This window comes from Lithobates pipiens, unplaced genomic scaffold (genome assembly GCF_037356315.1).
Source record: "Lithobates pipiens isolate NorthernLeopardFrog02 unplaced genomic scaffold, aLitPip1_a1.2 Scaffold_13, whole genome shotgun sequence".
NCBI classification, from domain to species: Eukaryota; Metazoa; Chordata; class Amphibia; order Anura; family Ranidae; genus Lithobates; species Lithobates pipiens.
The window spans coordinates 351582271-351600542 of NW_027507718.1; the positions used below are offsets into that span (position 1 = coordinate 351582271).

At 39.2% G+C, this 18272-nt stretch overlaps 1 protein-coding gene across 1 annotated transcript in view; it reads left to right on the plus strand.

The window, feature by feature from the left end:
* Positions 1-18272, plus strand: part of RXFP1 (relaxin family peptide receptor 1) — a 523212-nt gene that overhangs the window by 317814 nt on the left and 187126 nt on the right. The window contains exons 5-6 of the mRNA XM_077477119.1: positions 3055-3126; positions 12563-12634. Coding sequence (XP_077333245.1) covers positions 3055-3126; positions 12563-12634 — 144 coding nt within the window. The remainder of the gene's footprint in view (positions 1-3054; positions 3127-12562; positions 12635-18272) is intronic.

The window sequence follows — 18272 nt, forward strand, 5'->3', positions numbered from 1 at the left end:
CCTTTTGTGTACATAGAAAAACTCGTAGATCTTTGTGTTCAGCTCATGATAAATGGTTGCAAGCACAAAAGTGTTGCATTTATATTTTTGCTCAGAGTATATTGAAAGACTCACCTTCACTCTGGTGACAGTTGGACTTTTCCCAGTGGGGACACAGACAGCAATAATAACATAACAAGAGTTGTAATCTTTCTCTACTACTGTTATATACAAAAAAATAGCTATACATACATCGAGGATGATATTATCAATGATAATGTGTAAGTTGTAAAATTCAATAACTCACAGCAGCCAATTAGAGTTCAGTTGCCATACACTAGTAGAGTTTTGTTAATCATTTTTAATTTTAAGGATATTCGTTTCATTTTCAAATCATTTGTGGGGTCAAATCGATGTTCATTTTTTAACACTGTGATGAGAAAATGTAGGATGGAAAATCTCTAAGCCCTTGTACACACGGTCGGACATTCCGACCACAAAATCTGATTTTGTCCGAAACTAGTGTTGCATACAGACGGTCGGACAAAGTTGTCGGAAGATCCGATAGTTTGGAACATGATGACGTTCGTTCATTATGACGGGACTACCTTCAGGCTAGTAGCCAATAGCTTTGGTCTCGTAATTTGATCTGAGCATGCGTGGCATTTTGTCCGATCGGAATTCTCTACAAACGATCGGACAAAGTCCGATCGAATCACGTTGTCGGAAAATTTTATAGCCAGCTCTCAAATTTTGTTGGTCAGACATTCCGACGGAAAAAGTCAGATGGAGCCCCCACACGGTCAGATTATCCGAAACACGGCCGATCAGACATTTTGCGCTGGAATGTCCGACTGTGTGTACAAGGGCTAACAGTGTATCTAGTTTTCATTTGAGAAACTTCCAAAATTAAATGTGCAAAGAAAAAAGCATTTTGAAGTACTCTGAAATGACATTCACCAAATCATCAAAAGTGCTAAGAATTTTCATATGAATATTCATACGAATGTTCATAAGCATTCATTCAAAAATGTACTAGTGTATGGCCAGCTCAGGGATAGATGATTGCTTGGTAATAAATAGTGCAGTTTTTATGGTTCTTTTCTTGAATAAACTCAGCTGTATTCCACAAATAGTTCAACAAACAAAACAGGTGCAGGGTTTTTTCCACAGGAGCAAGGCAAGTGCAGCATGGGAACACCTCCATCCACTGCCTTTGCATCTTAAGGGCTGGGGTGCTTGGTTGATGCTAAAATGCAGCTCAACCACATTTTTTTTTTCTCCAATAAGCGTTTTGCTTTTAACACCCCCCAACTGCAAGTCTAAAGCAGCCTAATCTGGTGTTTTATGAGCTCCACTACCTCAAACATCTACCAACTTTGACAGGAAAGGGAGCTGGAAAAAAGCCACTGAAGGTTGTTTCTGAGCCATGGACCCATAGATTGAACAATCCTGATTAAAAATATGCATCTGAGCTCAGCATGTGCTCAAAAAACTTAACGGGGACATGAATTTATTGTATTCCACCTTTCTTTGTAGGACAAATGTAGTTTAAAACCCATTGCCTACCCTAAAGTAACCTTTACCAACACTGCCTGCCCCAAGCTCTTATTTTCCCATGTAGAAGAGCCATGCGCAATGTGTTTATCAGCCTGGGCAGAAATATGCTCCAAGACTTCACCTGTATTGGTCCATACTGGGCACTATAGCTGCCAGTGCTGAATAGGGTTTCTGCCCAAGGGGATGAAAATATTGCTCAAGAAACAACTCTGCTACAGATGTAAGTAAGACATTGAGGTGGGGGATACCATAGGTTCAGGAAGGGTGAGTGTGGGATTAGAGTTTAGGACTAAGTACCACTGTCCATCAATAACACCTTATTTTTAGTTTAGGATATTATAATAAATATCAATATCGAAATATAGATATTATATATAAATTATAATTATACAGGATTTATATAGTGCCAACAGTCCTTTACAACATAATGGCAGACAGTACAATTGTAATGCAGTTTAATATAGTAGAAATCAGAGAGTCCAGTTTGTTAGAGTTTACCGTATAACCTAAGAGGATAGCAAGAAGAAGGGTAAGGACCTGTGTCAGGTTTTATTACTGTCTATGTCCCTGTTCTTAAAAATTGCTTTCATTCTCTGACCTGGTGATAAATTGGCACAGAGACAGTAAAGCCAGGTACACACTACAGGTTTTTTTTGTGCAATCCAGTGGGTTGCACAAAAATAAAACTGACATCTCCGGTAAGAGCTGCTGTACCAACCATTCAAGAGTAGCGATCTCCCCCACTGAGCTGTTGTGTTCTGACAGGGGGACGTTCCCCCCGCCAGAACAGTTTGATCAGTGCTCTCTGCCATTGTCTGAGAGCGCAGATCGGGAGACGCCGGCCACTGGTTTTCCAGCATGCACATCCGGCAGCAGCTGGCCGAATGCCCGGCTTCTCTCATACAGATCAAGCAGACCAGGCATAATGTGGGCTGTTTTTTATTTGAACCAGCAAATGTCTCCCGAATGTCTGCCAAAATGTCTTTACAACTGGCAGAGACTGCAAGAAACTTTTCAGAACAGTGAGTAACGTTAGAACTCCCATCCAGTTTTTATTGCTATCCATGGTTTTTTTTTCCTAGTGACAACCATTCCCTAATTGCTCTCTTTGGGGAATATTTACTAAAACTGGAGTACACAGAATCTGGTGCAGCTGTGCATGGTAGCCAATCCACTTATAACTTCAGCTTGTTCAATTAAGCTTTGATAATAAAACCTGGAAGCTGATTGGTTTCTAAAGTATGGGTACATTTCCTTAACAGCGACATCTGACAGTAGATCCCTTACTCAGCATAAAACTAAAAGAAAGGTTTGTTTAAAGTCAGGTTTCAGTCCTGTGTTTATTAAATCCTTGAAAACATTTCAAGGTTCTACCTAGCAATGTAACTGGATGCCAGGGAGCATAATAAACGACTAATATCATTCCCAAGTCCTATCTGTTACTGAGGTAATTGTGCCATGAATATAAAAATGATTTTAAATGTTCTTTATACACTTGCTATCTATCATTTTCAGGTCATTGCAGCATAATTTGTTGAAAAAGCTTGGTCCTGATGCTTTCTCTCAGTTCCCAGAGTTGCGTAACTTGTAAGTCTGCCTTTTACCTCATTTATTACACCTTGGCATGTATCTATGACTCCAACTATTTGAATATAAATTGAGTTTTATTGCTCATCCTATTTTTCATGGCTGTGTCATCACATCCCTACACTGATACTATTCAAGGTTTCCGCCTTTTGCTGCGTGCATAATGTCTGGAAATTCTGTCATGCTTATTAATGTCTGTTAACAGCATTTTTCATGATTAGTGATGGTTCTTGTAAACGAATGACTCAAATGTTTTTTAATAGCCTTTGCTAAACATTATACCCAGCGATATAAAGTTAAGATGCTTCAGAGGAGTGTCAGTGAAAGAAAAGAAAATAATGTAACAAATGACAAACTCCATCAGCCTATGTTAAATATTAAAATAGCTAAATTAAACAACTCATCTTTTGTTTTACCAAAATATCTTTAACTCATTTTTGAAGTTTTTCATTAATTTAAAAGCCTAAAGCTGTTTCAATTATTACAAAATAATTAAAAAAAACAACTCCTAACACATACAATGCAATGTTTTAAAGTAATTAAAAATGGCAAAGCCTAGTTTGTAATTTACATGCACACTTCTTAGCCCTTGTACACACGGTCGGACATTCCGACAACAAAATCCATCGGATTTTGTCCGACGGATTTTGTCCGAAACTTGTGAGGCATACACACGGTCGGACAAAGTTGTCGGAAAATCCAACCGTACGTAACGTGATGACGTTATTTCGTTACAACGGGACTACGTTCAGGCTAGTAGCCAATAGCTTTGGTCTAGGAATTTGATCTGAGCATGTGTGGCACTTTGTCCGATCGGAATTCTCTACACACAATCGGACAAAGTCCGATCGGATCATGTTGTCGGAAAGTTTTATAGCCCATCTCTAAAACTTTGTCCGTCGGATATTCCAACAGAAACAGTCTGATGGAGCCCACACACAGTCGGATTATCCGACAACACGGTCCGATTGGACATTTTCCGTCGGAATGTCCGACCATGTGTACAAGGGCTTAGACGGTTGGATCAATGTAACTATGTATAAACCAAACCTGGCTGATCCCTCTGGAAGTGGGAAATCAATGTAGTAGGCATTTTTACCATAGTGATCTCCACTTGCTCCTGGGTCCCATGCCTTGCTGCCTACTCATCACAGAAGCATGGGTGCCATTCAGACATCGATTTGAATATTTTCAGTGAACACCCTGTCTCTCCACCTCATCTGATCGAGGAGCGCTTTGCATTCAATAAGAGGATGCAAAGTGATCTCTAATTGGCACCCGGAGTAGCGATCATTGGAGGAGCAGTGTCTATGTCAATATTTTCTAGCTTCCAGAGGGAGCTACAACTACCTTGGTCCAAGTTGGACCAAGGTAACTATGTAAAAATATTCATACATGGAATTCCTTGTTAAGATGACAATATTTTTTTATAGCTGATACTGTGAAATTTCAACTTAAAAATCTCAATAAAAACTGTATGCACAGAGTGGTTGCGCTTAAAGATAAACAGTAATGACTGGGCTTTGCAGGAACCTTAATATTAAATTTTTATTTATTATTACTTTGTAGTCTTTTGACATAATAAGCAGTTGGCCAGATGATCAGACAAAGAGCAATTTGGGATGACAACAATCACACATACACTGTAAACTAATGAAAACTGCACAAACTTATAAAAGCTGTACAGAAAGTGTGTCTTCATAGGAATATCTAAGGTTCAATCAAGGTATCACAGACACATAGCATAGTCTATATAACAACAGGGTATCTAGCTGAGAATCACTACTTTGGTAACCTTCAATAAATAGTTCAGAACACAGACAGCTCCTTGTTCTTATCTTTATAAACAGCATCCTTCTCAGTGAAGTCCAGAGTACCTCTGGTAACAATGGTGACAAGCTGGACGGATCCAAGGACCAATGGTCACCCCACTGGAACTGGAGTACTCTGCTAGCAATCAGAACAGGCCTTCCTGAGAGACTACATGGAATTTGGCTCCTGCCTGGCTGCCCTTACACTGGTTCTGACAGTGAAGGCCTCTCACCTGGCTACAGATCACTTGCCCAGCTACTTCTGCCTCATCAGGTGTGGCTTCTTAACTGCTGTAGAGAGAAGGAAATATAAAAAATATATATTCTCTAGGTCACCCGAGGCAGATGCTGCTCTGTCAGCTGACTGAACCAAACATTGGGATTGATTTATTAAAAGGAGGAAAAGCTGTTTGCTGAATAAGATGAAGTTGCGCTCACTTTACGTGCCCAAGTAATAAAATTTGGTTTAAGTGATTTAAGTGAACACAGCTCAGTGAATATTCACTTTGATAAATGTGGATTCCCTTCCTTTTTAGTAAATCAACCCCACTATTTCCCAGCTTCTGAAAGCAAATATTTATATCAAATTACAGAGCCGTGTAGTTAATATGAATGTGGATACCTACCAGAACAGGCCCAACATTTTTATGCAGTCTCAGGGGGTTGGAATTGGCACCTAGGGCCAAGTTCTTGTATTACTTTAACTTTATTAATGATAGTAAAAAGCAAACAAGAAGATATACAGATGATGCAGAGAAACATTACTTTTTTAAAGTCTTACATTTATTATTGATTTAATAAAACTCTGGTGCTAGGCCAAAGCCCCATACATGCTATCAGATTTTCTGCTGATTTTTGCCCTTCAGATTTACCAAAACCATGTAGTGCAAGGGCCTGCCTGATTGCATACAAATTGAATTTCCTAAGATTTGACCTCATATTATATGGTTTTGGTAAATCTGAAGGAAAAAAATCAGCAGAAAATCTGATAGTGTGTATGGGGCTTAAAAGTCAGATTCTTGGTAGGACATTTAAGCTAAAGACTGCTGCCCTCTGTGCCCTCTGTGCAGTGGTCTATCTCCAACAGTTTGACACACCATCTGCACCCTCGCAACTCCTACTCTCCTTTTGTATGTCAGTCCCAAAGGGTCGGCTTCCTTTTTATTTATATTGCTCTGGTGTTGTCTGTTCAATTAGTCTAAGGATAAACATGTGTGTATAAAATTTCCTCTTTTGAACAAAGGAAATATAATAATTTCCTCCATCAATGCTAAACAGCAATAATGGAGCAGTCTCCTCTGCCAGTACCGTGTTTGTTGCCAACAGGGCCTCCCATGGCAGCAGGAGTCAGCCGATATTTAGGCAGTCTTAAATGTAATGCTGAAGAGAATTAATGTGTGCTGAACAGAATTAATCTTTTCCCAGTAGATCTTTACCTCATCATTCAATAAGCAGTATATACAATTACATTGAGTTAATTTGTATGCAAAGGTTAGCTGCACACTAAAAGAAAACACAACAGGTTTCATGAGTAGTTTCAAATTCAAAACTGTGTGAGAATTGGATCACATATTGTAGCCAGCTGTGTTTATTGCTTGGATTCATTTTCACTTATTGCATACAATAAGTGGTTTACATACCACTGCTCCCGTTTTCCCCGCAGCAACATAATAGACCCCAAAATCCTAAGTTTTATGATAGATGTATGAGCACCATTGCCTTCTATGGAAGCAACACACGTAGACAGAAATTTGGGAGTATGGGAATCAGCATACAGTTGCAGGGAAAGCTAAAGCCATGGCTTGCCAAAACCATGTCCCAGGGCAATATACAGGATGGAAAATATTTTAAGTGATGAAGAGGACCTAGTGTGATAAAGACTATTATTAAGTGCTTATTAAAATTGCAGTGAAAAAAGATTTAAATATTAGATGAAGTGGGAAAATTGCAATGTCACGTGATATATTAAAACTAAAAGTGTTATATATTATCTTAACACCTTTCCTAATGGACCCCTTAGTGTGATATTTTTCTAGAAAATAACCACAATAATTTGGTTACAAACAAAATCACTGCATGTCTTAAAAAAAAAAAAAGTTAATGAGGTCTTGAGCCCCAAATGAAGTTCCCTCACTGCCAATGTATATGATGCATCTTACCATTTACTTTGATTTTTTTTTAATTCTTAAACCAGTATTGCTATTTGAATGCCCTTTTAGAGCATGCTTTGAAATCATTAATGGATAATTTTTCATATTGTGATAGTTACCTTGTTTATTGCTCTGAATGACAGCTATGCTAAAACCCCTGAATATTAAAACCCTTGAGTGTGGATATATAATTTATTTATTTAGATTTTTGTTAAAGAGGAAGTAAACCCTGATGGGTTTACGTCTTGTTTCCCTGCAAACGTAAAGCATAATGGGCTACTATGCATGTCACTGCTGTCCCCTGTAGTATGGAGCTCCCATCTTCTTCCGGGTATCGCTGCTCCGGCCACTCTAACAGCGCCGGAGCAGCGATGACGTCACTCCCGGCATATCGCTGTTAGCAGCGGTATGCTGCTAACGGCGATAGGGCGCCTGCGTGCCGCTGTCTATTTGTAAATATATCCTGAACCATGTAGGTTTAGGAGATATTTCTTGGACCTACAGGTAAGCCGTTTACCTGTAGGTCAAAGTGGTTTGTAAGGGTTTACAACCACTTTAAAGGTTCTCTTTGTATTCATAATTATTTATCTATGTTTACAGCATTTTGCCTCCATTTTCAAAACATAAATGAATAGCCAATTTCAAGCATTCTCTTTATACTAATTCCAGCTGAGACAATTCCAACACCACCCACACCACCACCACTGGCTTAAAGAAGCTGAAGCAGTAACATAGTTAACATAACATCTAGTTTTTTTTCATTCGGCTATATGTTTTTAGTAAGTGAACATTTGGATAGAAATTCGTACTGTTCTTAAGACAGATCTATTTTTGCACAGCAATAGTAAATGCAGCTATATCATTCATGGTATCAGCCATTTATAATCCTCTGCTCAGCAATACCCCCTGAGCCAAGGTTTTGCGCAGTTTTATCAATCAATCCCTATAAGCTTGTGTACAGAAAAGATGTCCTTCACTAGAGTAACAGGTCAAAGTGGGTCCCAATTCAGGCTGTATTTCTGAAAGAAAAAATATGACCAAAGCTCTTTTGGCCATACTTCTCCTGTGGGTCACAGGCGTGCGCTTAGTTCTGCACTCCTGTGAACCAGTTTCAGCTGTAAGAGGGCTAAAGCCCACTGTTGGGACAAAATATTATAACAAAATATTAGTGATGCAATGTCTTTTTAAAAATAAATTCAAGTGAATTCAATAACACTGCAATGTTTCCACACCAACAGTGCTCATTAGTGTCTCCTCTTCACCAGCATGCAAGCACACAGCTCACTCACCTGAACTTTTTGACCCCTATTACAGGCAGTCAAAAACAGCATTGGGTATTTTGTGGTTCCACTTTCATGAATTCGCTGTTCTGGTCATAAAGGAATATCTTGGGACAGCCCCTCAGCTTCGTGAGCAGAGATATAGTACCATTCACTACGATACAAGTTGTAAATGGCTTTTGCTCACTCACATGTCCCACAATCCTTTATTATTTATGTTGGGTCCCTTACAAACTTTCCAATTGTCCCATTTTTTTCTAATGCTTCTCTGAACACGTTTATTCATGAGAAAGGTCATGCCTTTTGACTAGGAATGCCATAACTCTGGACATCAACGTTATACTTTATCTTGGGCATATCAGTTCTTCCTACAGCAAAACATTCAAACTATCTTCTCCTTTTTGGGTCAATGGGAGAATGACCTCCAACTCATGCTGATATATGCAGAGCATTCCAAAATGCTCTTACTGTCCTACAAATCATCTATTAGCAATAAATAAATACCACAAACTTGGGTACAAACTCATCACAAGATGGTATGAGATCCGTCCATCCCGGCCACGCATTGGAGATGTTGTGATTCACCAAGTGATCTCCTTCATATTTTCTGGTCATGTCCGGTTATTACAAGGGTGTGCAATATAATTACAAAATGTACTAAGCGGATAGTTTCAGAATCACCTTCTTACCTCCTTCTACATCACAATGATATCCTTCTGAAGGCCTGAAAGAAATCTGTAATATGCCATTTACTTAATGCTTCCCATTTGTGCATACCTGCACATTGGAAATTTGCAACATTTGCCTCAATTCAGCAATGGTTCTGCCACATTGCAGATATTCAACATATGGAGGAACTAACAATTATGTTACAAGGCAAAGAGGAACAATGCCAAAAAAAATTGTTTTATCCAAATGAATTTGCATTCTCTGATAAGTTCAGACAAATTCTGGTGGGGAGTCTTTAGCCCCCTAGGCCCAGCTACCCCTTCTTACCCCTGGACTGGTATGCTGTGTTGCCCTCCCACCGGGTGTGCTGGCTTTCCTTCGTTTTCATATGTTTTCTTTTTTTAACTGTATCTACTCTTAGGGGTTGATTTACTAAACTGGAGAGTCTAAAATCTGGGGCAGCTGCGCATGGTAGCCAATCAGCTTCTAACTTCAGTTTGTTCAATTAGGCTTTGACAAAAAATAAAAAAATAAAGCTGATTGGTTTCTATGCAGAGGTGCACCAGATATTGCACTCTCCAGATTTAATAATCTGGTGTCTTTTTCTGTCTGTTTCTTAATAATAGAGCATTGAGTGCCATGGACATATGATTTGTACCTCTTCCCTGGCATAAGCATGTGGCTAGGTTTTGCCATACACATGTATGAATGAGACTCAGACACCTACAATTCCAAGACCTGTTTATTCATGTATTGTATCCCACAAGGATGAGATTGCTTTATATAGTTTTTGTATATACTTTCATTTTTCTATTGCATGTTTTCCCCCAATTCTGATTCCTCAATTGCACTTCTCCTTTTATCGGGACTTCAAGACTTGTATCATTGTGCCTATGCCATTTCTATATGTGACATGGCTTTTCTTAAGTAATTACTTATCAACTTATGGATCATGGCTCTATACTTTTTTCTGTTATTTTCTTACCTTGTATTATACTGAAAAAAACTTTAAAAAAGGAATTAAAAAAACATCCACTTAAACACCCAAAACCAAAAGAGGAATCACATGCACATTATTGCTTATAATATCACTAAAGTGATAAAAACTTTCATTACAAATCAGAATCAATGGTAAAAAATTAAAGTATGCCAAATAAACTAATTTTGGCCTTTCCCACTGCACACATCTCTAGCCAAGTTTCAGTTTCTGGTCTGTATTATGGGACAATTCGTTGGAAAGATTTCCTCTTACTTACTTACTTTCTCTTGGACATGAAATGAAAGGTATTTCTCCATAATGGGACACAAGCAGGAAAAAATTAAGGAGTGTGTAACCCTTCTATACTCTATGTGATATTAAAAAAAAACCTTTTGTCTCTAAATACACTTCAACAAACTCCATTGTAAGTGCAGAAATTAGTCACCAACATAGCGAAGAAGTACAGCCTTTGTGAACTTTGCTAAAACATAACGATTTGATGCACTTCAGTTTTTGGAAAAATGGTAAAGACTTTTTAGATACTAGCAAAAAGAACAGCTTAACTTGGGCTTTCAAGAAAGGAAGAAATTTAAAACGAAGCAAGATTTTATTTAAGTTTTCTTCAACTTATTCTAATTTCTTTGACCTTAATCTTATGTTCTACTTTAGTCAGTCTCTGCACAAAGATGTGTAATGCTTTCAGGTAGTTTGTGAATATGTTTGCATTTTTATAGACTTTCACTAGTAAAAATTCCATCTAACGTTTCCAAACTCCCAATAACCAAATTAATATAATTTCATATACAAACCACAACACTACCTGCCTGGGGTTTGTATGATCTCGCTGTGCTTGCATGGGTTTACTCCAGGTACTTTGGTTTCCTCCCACACTCCAAAGACATGTTAAAGTTTTTTTCAGAAGGTAGAAGGATTTTTTAAACTAATTCATTGTTTGCATTAAGATAAAAAACCTTCTGTGTGCAGCAGCGACCCTTATCCCCCCTAATACTTACCTGAGCCCATCTCGATCCTGAGATGTTCCAGTTGATGTCAGCTGCCCGGGACTCTCCCTTCTCATTGGCTGAGACATCAGCGAAGCAACATTGGCCCCCTGCTGCTGCCAATCAAAGTGAGTAACCCAAAGAGGAGAGTGAGTGGGCGGGGCCAGGCTGTGGCTTTGTGTCTAAATGGACACACGGAGCTTCGGCTCTGCTAGGGTGCCCCCATAGAAAGCTGCTTGCTATGGGGGCACTCAAAAGAAGGGAGGAGCCAGGAGTGCCAAAGAGGGACCCAAGAAGAGGAGGATATGGGCTTCTCTGTGCAAAAGCACTGCACAGGGCAGGTAAGTATAATGTTTGTTATTTTGAAACAAAAATCGAGACTTTAGTATCACTTTAACTGTGGGAAGCCGGCTCCCCACTGTGCATTCACAAGTTGCACCATACCTTGTGAATGGACCTGCAGCCTCCTGGGACCTGTGATGTGTCCCAGAAGGTTGTGGGTAGGGAGGGGGTGGGCCAAACTTCTGTTCCAATCACTTAAGAGGTCAGAGTGGAAGTAGAAATGGGTACCTCTGATAACAAGGTATCTACCCCCCCCCCCCCCAAAAAAAAAATACATTCAAATATTGCAAAGAAGGGGGGAGGATGAAAAGTGGAACTTTCCCTTTTGGGTGAAGTTCTGCTTTAAAGCCCATTTAAAGCTACAAGTCCACCTTAGACTACCTTATCCCCGGAGTGACAATGCTGCAGTGTTATTTCACTGTTGAACAGCATTCTCCCCCTTGGACAGTAGAAAAAAAAACAGATCTACTGGCGGGATTGACAAATCATAAAAAAATGTATTGATAGTGACACACTGCTTCATATGTGTTATTATGCCTATGGTTCCACTTTAACAGGTGGAAGGAAACCTTATCTATTGGTTTGCAAAAATAATTTTTTGTTTATTTGAAAAGTAATCAATGTTTCTAGAGTTAGAGAATTTTTATAGTCGGAAAAACTCCTCTCAAAACCCACTAGTTCTGGGGGGGGGGGGGGGGGGGGTCCATCTAGAAAATGCCCCTTCCAAAAACTGTTAACATGCTGGAGAGTTTATTGATTGCAGAAAAAAACATCTGAAGCCAAAAACAACAGCTGTAAAAATGTCCTGTGTGCATGAGGCCTAAAAATAATGCCATTTGGTCTGCTTTGCTTGCATTTCTATACCAGTTGAGACATTAGGTAATGAATCTAGAATGTGTTAGCATGCCTTGCTGTTTCAAGGACTAGGGGATTTCATTAGCACCCAGATGACGTGTTCTCCAGAGAACTGATATAGGATGTTTACATCATTGAGTGGCTGTAGAACATGTGATTCTACAAAACAGAAAATCCCCATATAACATTGCATAGAATTAGAATTCTATTCTAAACTGTTATTACTAGTCAAAAATGCAATGCATTCAATTCATGTATTCTTCAGCTCCATCTAGTGTTCACTGATATGTCAACATAATACATCCTGCTTGTGCTAACATGCTTTGTCTTGTGTTTTGTAACTTTCTAGATATCTGCAACATAATAAAATTAGAACTGTATCTGTGAATGCATTTAGAGGACTCCACAACCTAACAAAGCTGTAAGTACTATCTAGGTTTATATGGATATTTACCTGCCAATATTTACCCATAACCACTGCTAATGGTTTATGATAAATAGAGCAGAGTGAACAAATTCATACTTCAACCAATCACTTTGTCATTTCCAGTTAGAATGGTACCTACCAGAGAATAAAAAATTAAACCTGATTAGATGACTGGTTTATTGATTCATCCATCCATTCATTGATTGGTTAAATGAACATTAGCTTCCTGTTCCAGTATTCTTTGTTGCACATGCAGAAAGAAGATCATTTATGATGTCACGCTATAAAAACATGACCTGTGAATGTTTCAGTGGCACAGTTCGATGACTAAACTGGTTAATGGTGATGAGGGTTAAATACATTTACGTTTTTACCCACTGATAGGCAGATCTACAGTAGCCCCATTAATGACTGCTACTGGCCACTGAAAAGCACAAAACACTTCAAGCAGAAATACATGCAACACCATTTAATTTAGTTATGCAATCATTAAAAAGTCAGTAAATGTATACTCAAAAAAGGAAAAGTTTTGGGAAGGGATTATAACACTGCTTTACAAATAATGCTGGAAACCAGACAGATATATATAAAAGGATACAAAATATTTTTACTATAGACAAATACTAAAACCAATAACAGGACATGGTATGTCACTGGGTTTTATAGAATACCTGCATTATTATTTTAAATCTCTAAAACCCAACGACTTACCATGTCCTGTTATTGGTTTTAGTATTTGTCTATAGTAAAAACATTTTGTATCATTTTATGTATATCTGTCTGGTTTCCATTATTATTTGTAAAGCGCCATTATAGTCCCTTCCCAAACCTTTTCCTTTTTTGAATAAACGATTTCTTGGGGCGAGGTGCATAATTTTAGATGTCTACCCTCAGTCGGACAAAAACTATATCAGTAAATGTATATTTACATACAGCTAGTCTAAGTACCTGATCCTATGGGGCATATACGACTGTTGGGGATAATGAAGATCCCTATGGAAGCAGGCATTTACTAACCCCCAGGTATGTTATTATTGTTTTGCAGCAAAGTAATTTATTGCAGGTGTTACTGTCCCAAACCTAGTATGTATCCTGAAGTCTAAGCCAGATAAGCTCAGAGACTCATCAACCTACCAGCCTTTTAGTCTCCATTACTTAATAAGAGATGCAGGTGCTCTGGGAGAGGGGGGCAAGGTGAGCTGAGCTGCTGAGAGAATGGCTTGAACAAATTCAGTGCTCCTGCTGTGAACTTTGAGAATGAATTACTTCAGAGTGCTCCGCTTGCTTAATAGTTGTTACTGCTTTTTAAGGCCTGGTTCACAACTATGCATTTTTTAGTGCATTTTCAGTTTTGCAGAAACACACTATAGTCCATATAACATGGTTTCCTATGGGTCGGTTGTGTTTTTGGTTCCATAGACTTCAATGGATCAAAAATGTGCATTGAAAAATGCAAAAAGCACTTGGGACATGCATCAACTGCAACCTGCATAGGTGTGAATCAGCCTGAGAGTACAGTATGTAAATACCTAAATGCCTATAACCCATTAAAATAAACCTATCACACCCTAAATACCTATAACCATTTACATACCGTGTAAAAACATCCATCTATATGGCACATGTAAATTTCAACAAGGGTCCATAAATAAGTCCTTTTTTACTGTGCTCCAATAATCAGTGTTCAATAAAAGTGATATCCTCTGCCTGAGTTTCACCAAAAACATGCAAACAGCACATGCAAGAATAGCCAAGTTAAGAACCTCCAATGGCCAGTGCTAGGTAATACAGCTTTCCGCTCTGATGTCACTTGTCCCACAAAAAAACACTCATGTGGAATAAAACACAAACAGTGCATAAAAAAAAAAACATAGGTCTGGAAACCTCACCACCCCTTCGGGAATGACATATAGGCATTACGCCCAGGTATAGACTTCATCAGTAGCGGGCATTCTTGCACGGGGTGTTTGTATTTTTTTGGTGACACTCAGGAAGAGGATATGACTTTTGTTGCACGCTAGTTATTGGAACACAGTGAAAAGGACTTGTTTATAGACACTAGTTGAGATTTAAATATTGCCCTGCACTATAGTTATTATTATGGGTTTAATTAAGTGAGTTGAAATCAGTGTTGAAGTACTATAGCTAGTAACGCTTGGTATTGTTTACAGTATCTTACAAAAGTGAGTACACCCCTCATATATGTTTGTAAATATTTTATTATATCTTTTCATGTGACAACACTGAAAAAATAACACTTTGCTACAATGTAAAGTAGTGAGTGTACAGCTTGTATAACATTGTAAATATTCTGTCCCCTCAAAATAGCTCAGTGCACAGCCATTAACCACTTTGGCCCCAAGTCTCGTTTTGAGATTTGGTGTTTACAAGTTAAAAACTGTTTTTTTTTGCTAGCAAAGTACTTAGAACCCCCAAGCATTATATATATATTTTTTTCTACCACCCTAGAGAATAAAATGGCAGTCATTTCAATACTTTCTGCCACACCGTATTTGCACAGCGGTCTTACAAGCGCACTTTTTTGGGAAAAAATACACTTTTTTGAATTAAAAAATAAGACAACAGTAAAGTTAATCCAATTTATTTTTATATTGTATTAGATAATGTTACGCAGAGTAAATTGATACCCAATATGTCACGCTTCAAAATTATGCCTGCTCATTGAATGGCAACAATCTTTTACCCTTAAAAATCTCCATAAGCGATGTTTAAAAAATTGTACAGGTTGCATGCTTTGAGTTCCAAAGGAGGTCTAGTGCTAGAATTACTGCTCTCACTCCACCGATTGCGGTGACACCTGACATGTGTGGTTTGAACACCGTTTTTATATGCGGGTGTGGCTCACATATGTGTTAATTTCAGCACGCGAGCTCGGCGGGACGGCGCGTTAGATGTTTTTATTTTGTTTTTCCTTTTTCTTTTTACACTGTTCTTTAAAAAAAAAAATGATGTCACTTTTATTCCTATTACAAGGAATGTAAACATCCAAAAAGAAAAGATTGGGGGTTAGGATTTGAGGTTTTGTAAGAGTAAAATGGCAAAAACACCATTAGGTGGTCCGCTCTCTAACCATACACATATAATGGAAAAAAACAGGAAAGAAAAGGGTGCACTTGGGGAAAGCCCAGCATGTGCATCCAAGCGGTTAATTAAGCAGACATGGCTTGTTTGGTAATATGAAAAAACTTGTATTTATTGAAAAATGTATCACTAAAAAGAGACCAATGCTCTAATTCAGTGGTCTCCAAACGGTGGCCCGGGGTCCAGATGCGGCCCTTTGCTTGCTTTCATCCAGCCCTTAGGGCATTAGTACATCCACTGATACTAATGATGGGGCATAATTCCCCCTACTGACACCAGTGAAGGAGCACAATTTCTCTCAATGATACAAATCATGGGATGCAATTTCTCCCAATGACACCGATGGGGCCAAATGACACCAATAATGGGACTCGGCTCCTCCCACTGACATCAAAGATGGGGCATTATTTTTTTTCCCCCACTGATGTCGGGACCTTTTCTACTCCAAATGGCCACAGTCTGCCCCCCTAAAGTCTGAAGGACAGCAAACTGGCCCTTTGTTTAGAAAGTTTGGAGACCCCTGCTAATTGAACACAATGTACCAACAGTAACAACCTTCACCAATATTTAAAAATAAAGTCACAAAGCACATAGATCTGGATCATGCTGGAAGCTAATAGGGTACAGGTGTATATGTAATAGCCCAAATGGATACGGTGTTGAATATTGTTTCTCATATATAAAATATACATCTGTATTTCCTATGTGCCTTGGGACTATACACACTACCTATATGCACTAATGTAAGAGAATATTGAATAGAATGAATGTGGGATAAACACACTATACGCCTCAAAGGAGGTACTGTCCTAGCATGCAAAATAGAAAGATGTGTTAGTGGCGGTTCTAGTAGCAGCTAGCGTCCATCATATGGGAAGCATGGGCACACTGAAGAATAAAAGCTGCGAGTTCACAGGAGTTCCCACATCCATGTATTAGTCGCATACAGGAGGGGGGATCCCATGTGATGATGTCCGGGAAGTAAAATACACTTTCTTAAGAAGAAATGGAAATGTCCCATTCTATATTGCAAACATGCAGTGAATGACTGACAGCCTTACCTCACCGATGTGAGTCAAACCTCGTCATGGATAACTTTCCACAGATATCTCTGTAAAGGATCCAATGATAGGTCGTTCGTGTCAGTAGGGGCGGCATGTCTGAGCATCATCACTGTCAGCACTGTTCCACATGTCTGTTGCTAATTGGCATCAAAAAAGACGGTCATGCGACTCGGAGATTAGCCTCTCTTGGTGGATGGTATATATTTCCAAGTATGTGTAACACATACAGCTGTTGCGCCCTCTTGTGTCTGCAGGATGGAATTGGAACTGGAGTGTTGCGATCAGCTAGCTACTATGACATCAACGTGTTTCGCTACGTACAAGTGTAGCTTCGTGGAGATACTGTGACATCCCTCCTCATGCCTTTAAGTAGAAGACTGTCTTGAGGTGGGACCTGCCTACTAATTGAACATAAAGTGAAAATACTAAAAAATGTGATATTCACATACTCTTCACCCATGAGCAAGATTGCAACTGAATTCACAATCTATCAATACATGGCGTTATAAAGTAACCCAAGTGGAAGTATTCTTTGATAGGTTAGGAAAAGAAATAAAAGAAAATAAATAAAGTTAAATTACATAACATTGTCAGAGGTAGTGATGGAAGAACTTCCATCGGGATGTTTCGCGAAAGCGAACTACAAATGCGGTCAAAAGTTTGCGAACCGCAAAGTTCGCGGTGGACCCCATTGACTTTAATGGCAGGCGAATCTTAATCCAGGTCATATTTCCAGCCACAAAATACTTACTAGCTGCGCACACATAGTCCCACAACATGGACACTGACATAACAAAAGTATTAAGTGAATCTGGGATCGGCACCGTGATAGAGAGCACTGACACCAGCACCGTGATAGAGAGCACTGACACCAGCACCGAGATAGAGAGCACTGACACCAGCACCGAGATAGAGAGCACTGACACAAGCACCGTGATAGAGAGCACTGACACCAGCACTGTGATAGTGAGCACTGACACCACACCAGCACCGAGATAGAGAGAGAGCACTGAAACCAGCAGCGAGATAGAGAGCACTGACACCACACCAGAGCCGTGATAGAGAGCACTGACACCAGCACCATGATAGAGAGCACTGAGACCACACCAGCACCTAGATAGAGAGAACTGAGACCACACCAGCACCGAGATAGAGAGAGAGCACTGAAACCAGCACCGAGATAAAGAGCACTGACAGCAGCACAGATACCAGCAACTCGGGACCCAAAAATATGACACCGCTCAACCTCTTCAAACAGGAGGGTACGGGCATATATTACGGTATGCTTTTTTGTACAAGGAAGTGAGCCAAAGGTAGAAAAAAGGTACGTGTGCTCGATTAAATAAATAGTTTATAGAGTTATGCATATACATGGTCTACTGGTCACATGTGTTGAATTCCTCCGAGATCCATGCCTCATAAATTTTTATAAATGTTAGGTAGTCAACATTGTCGTGGGCTAGGCG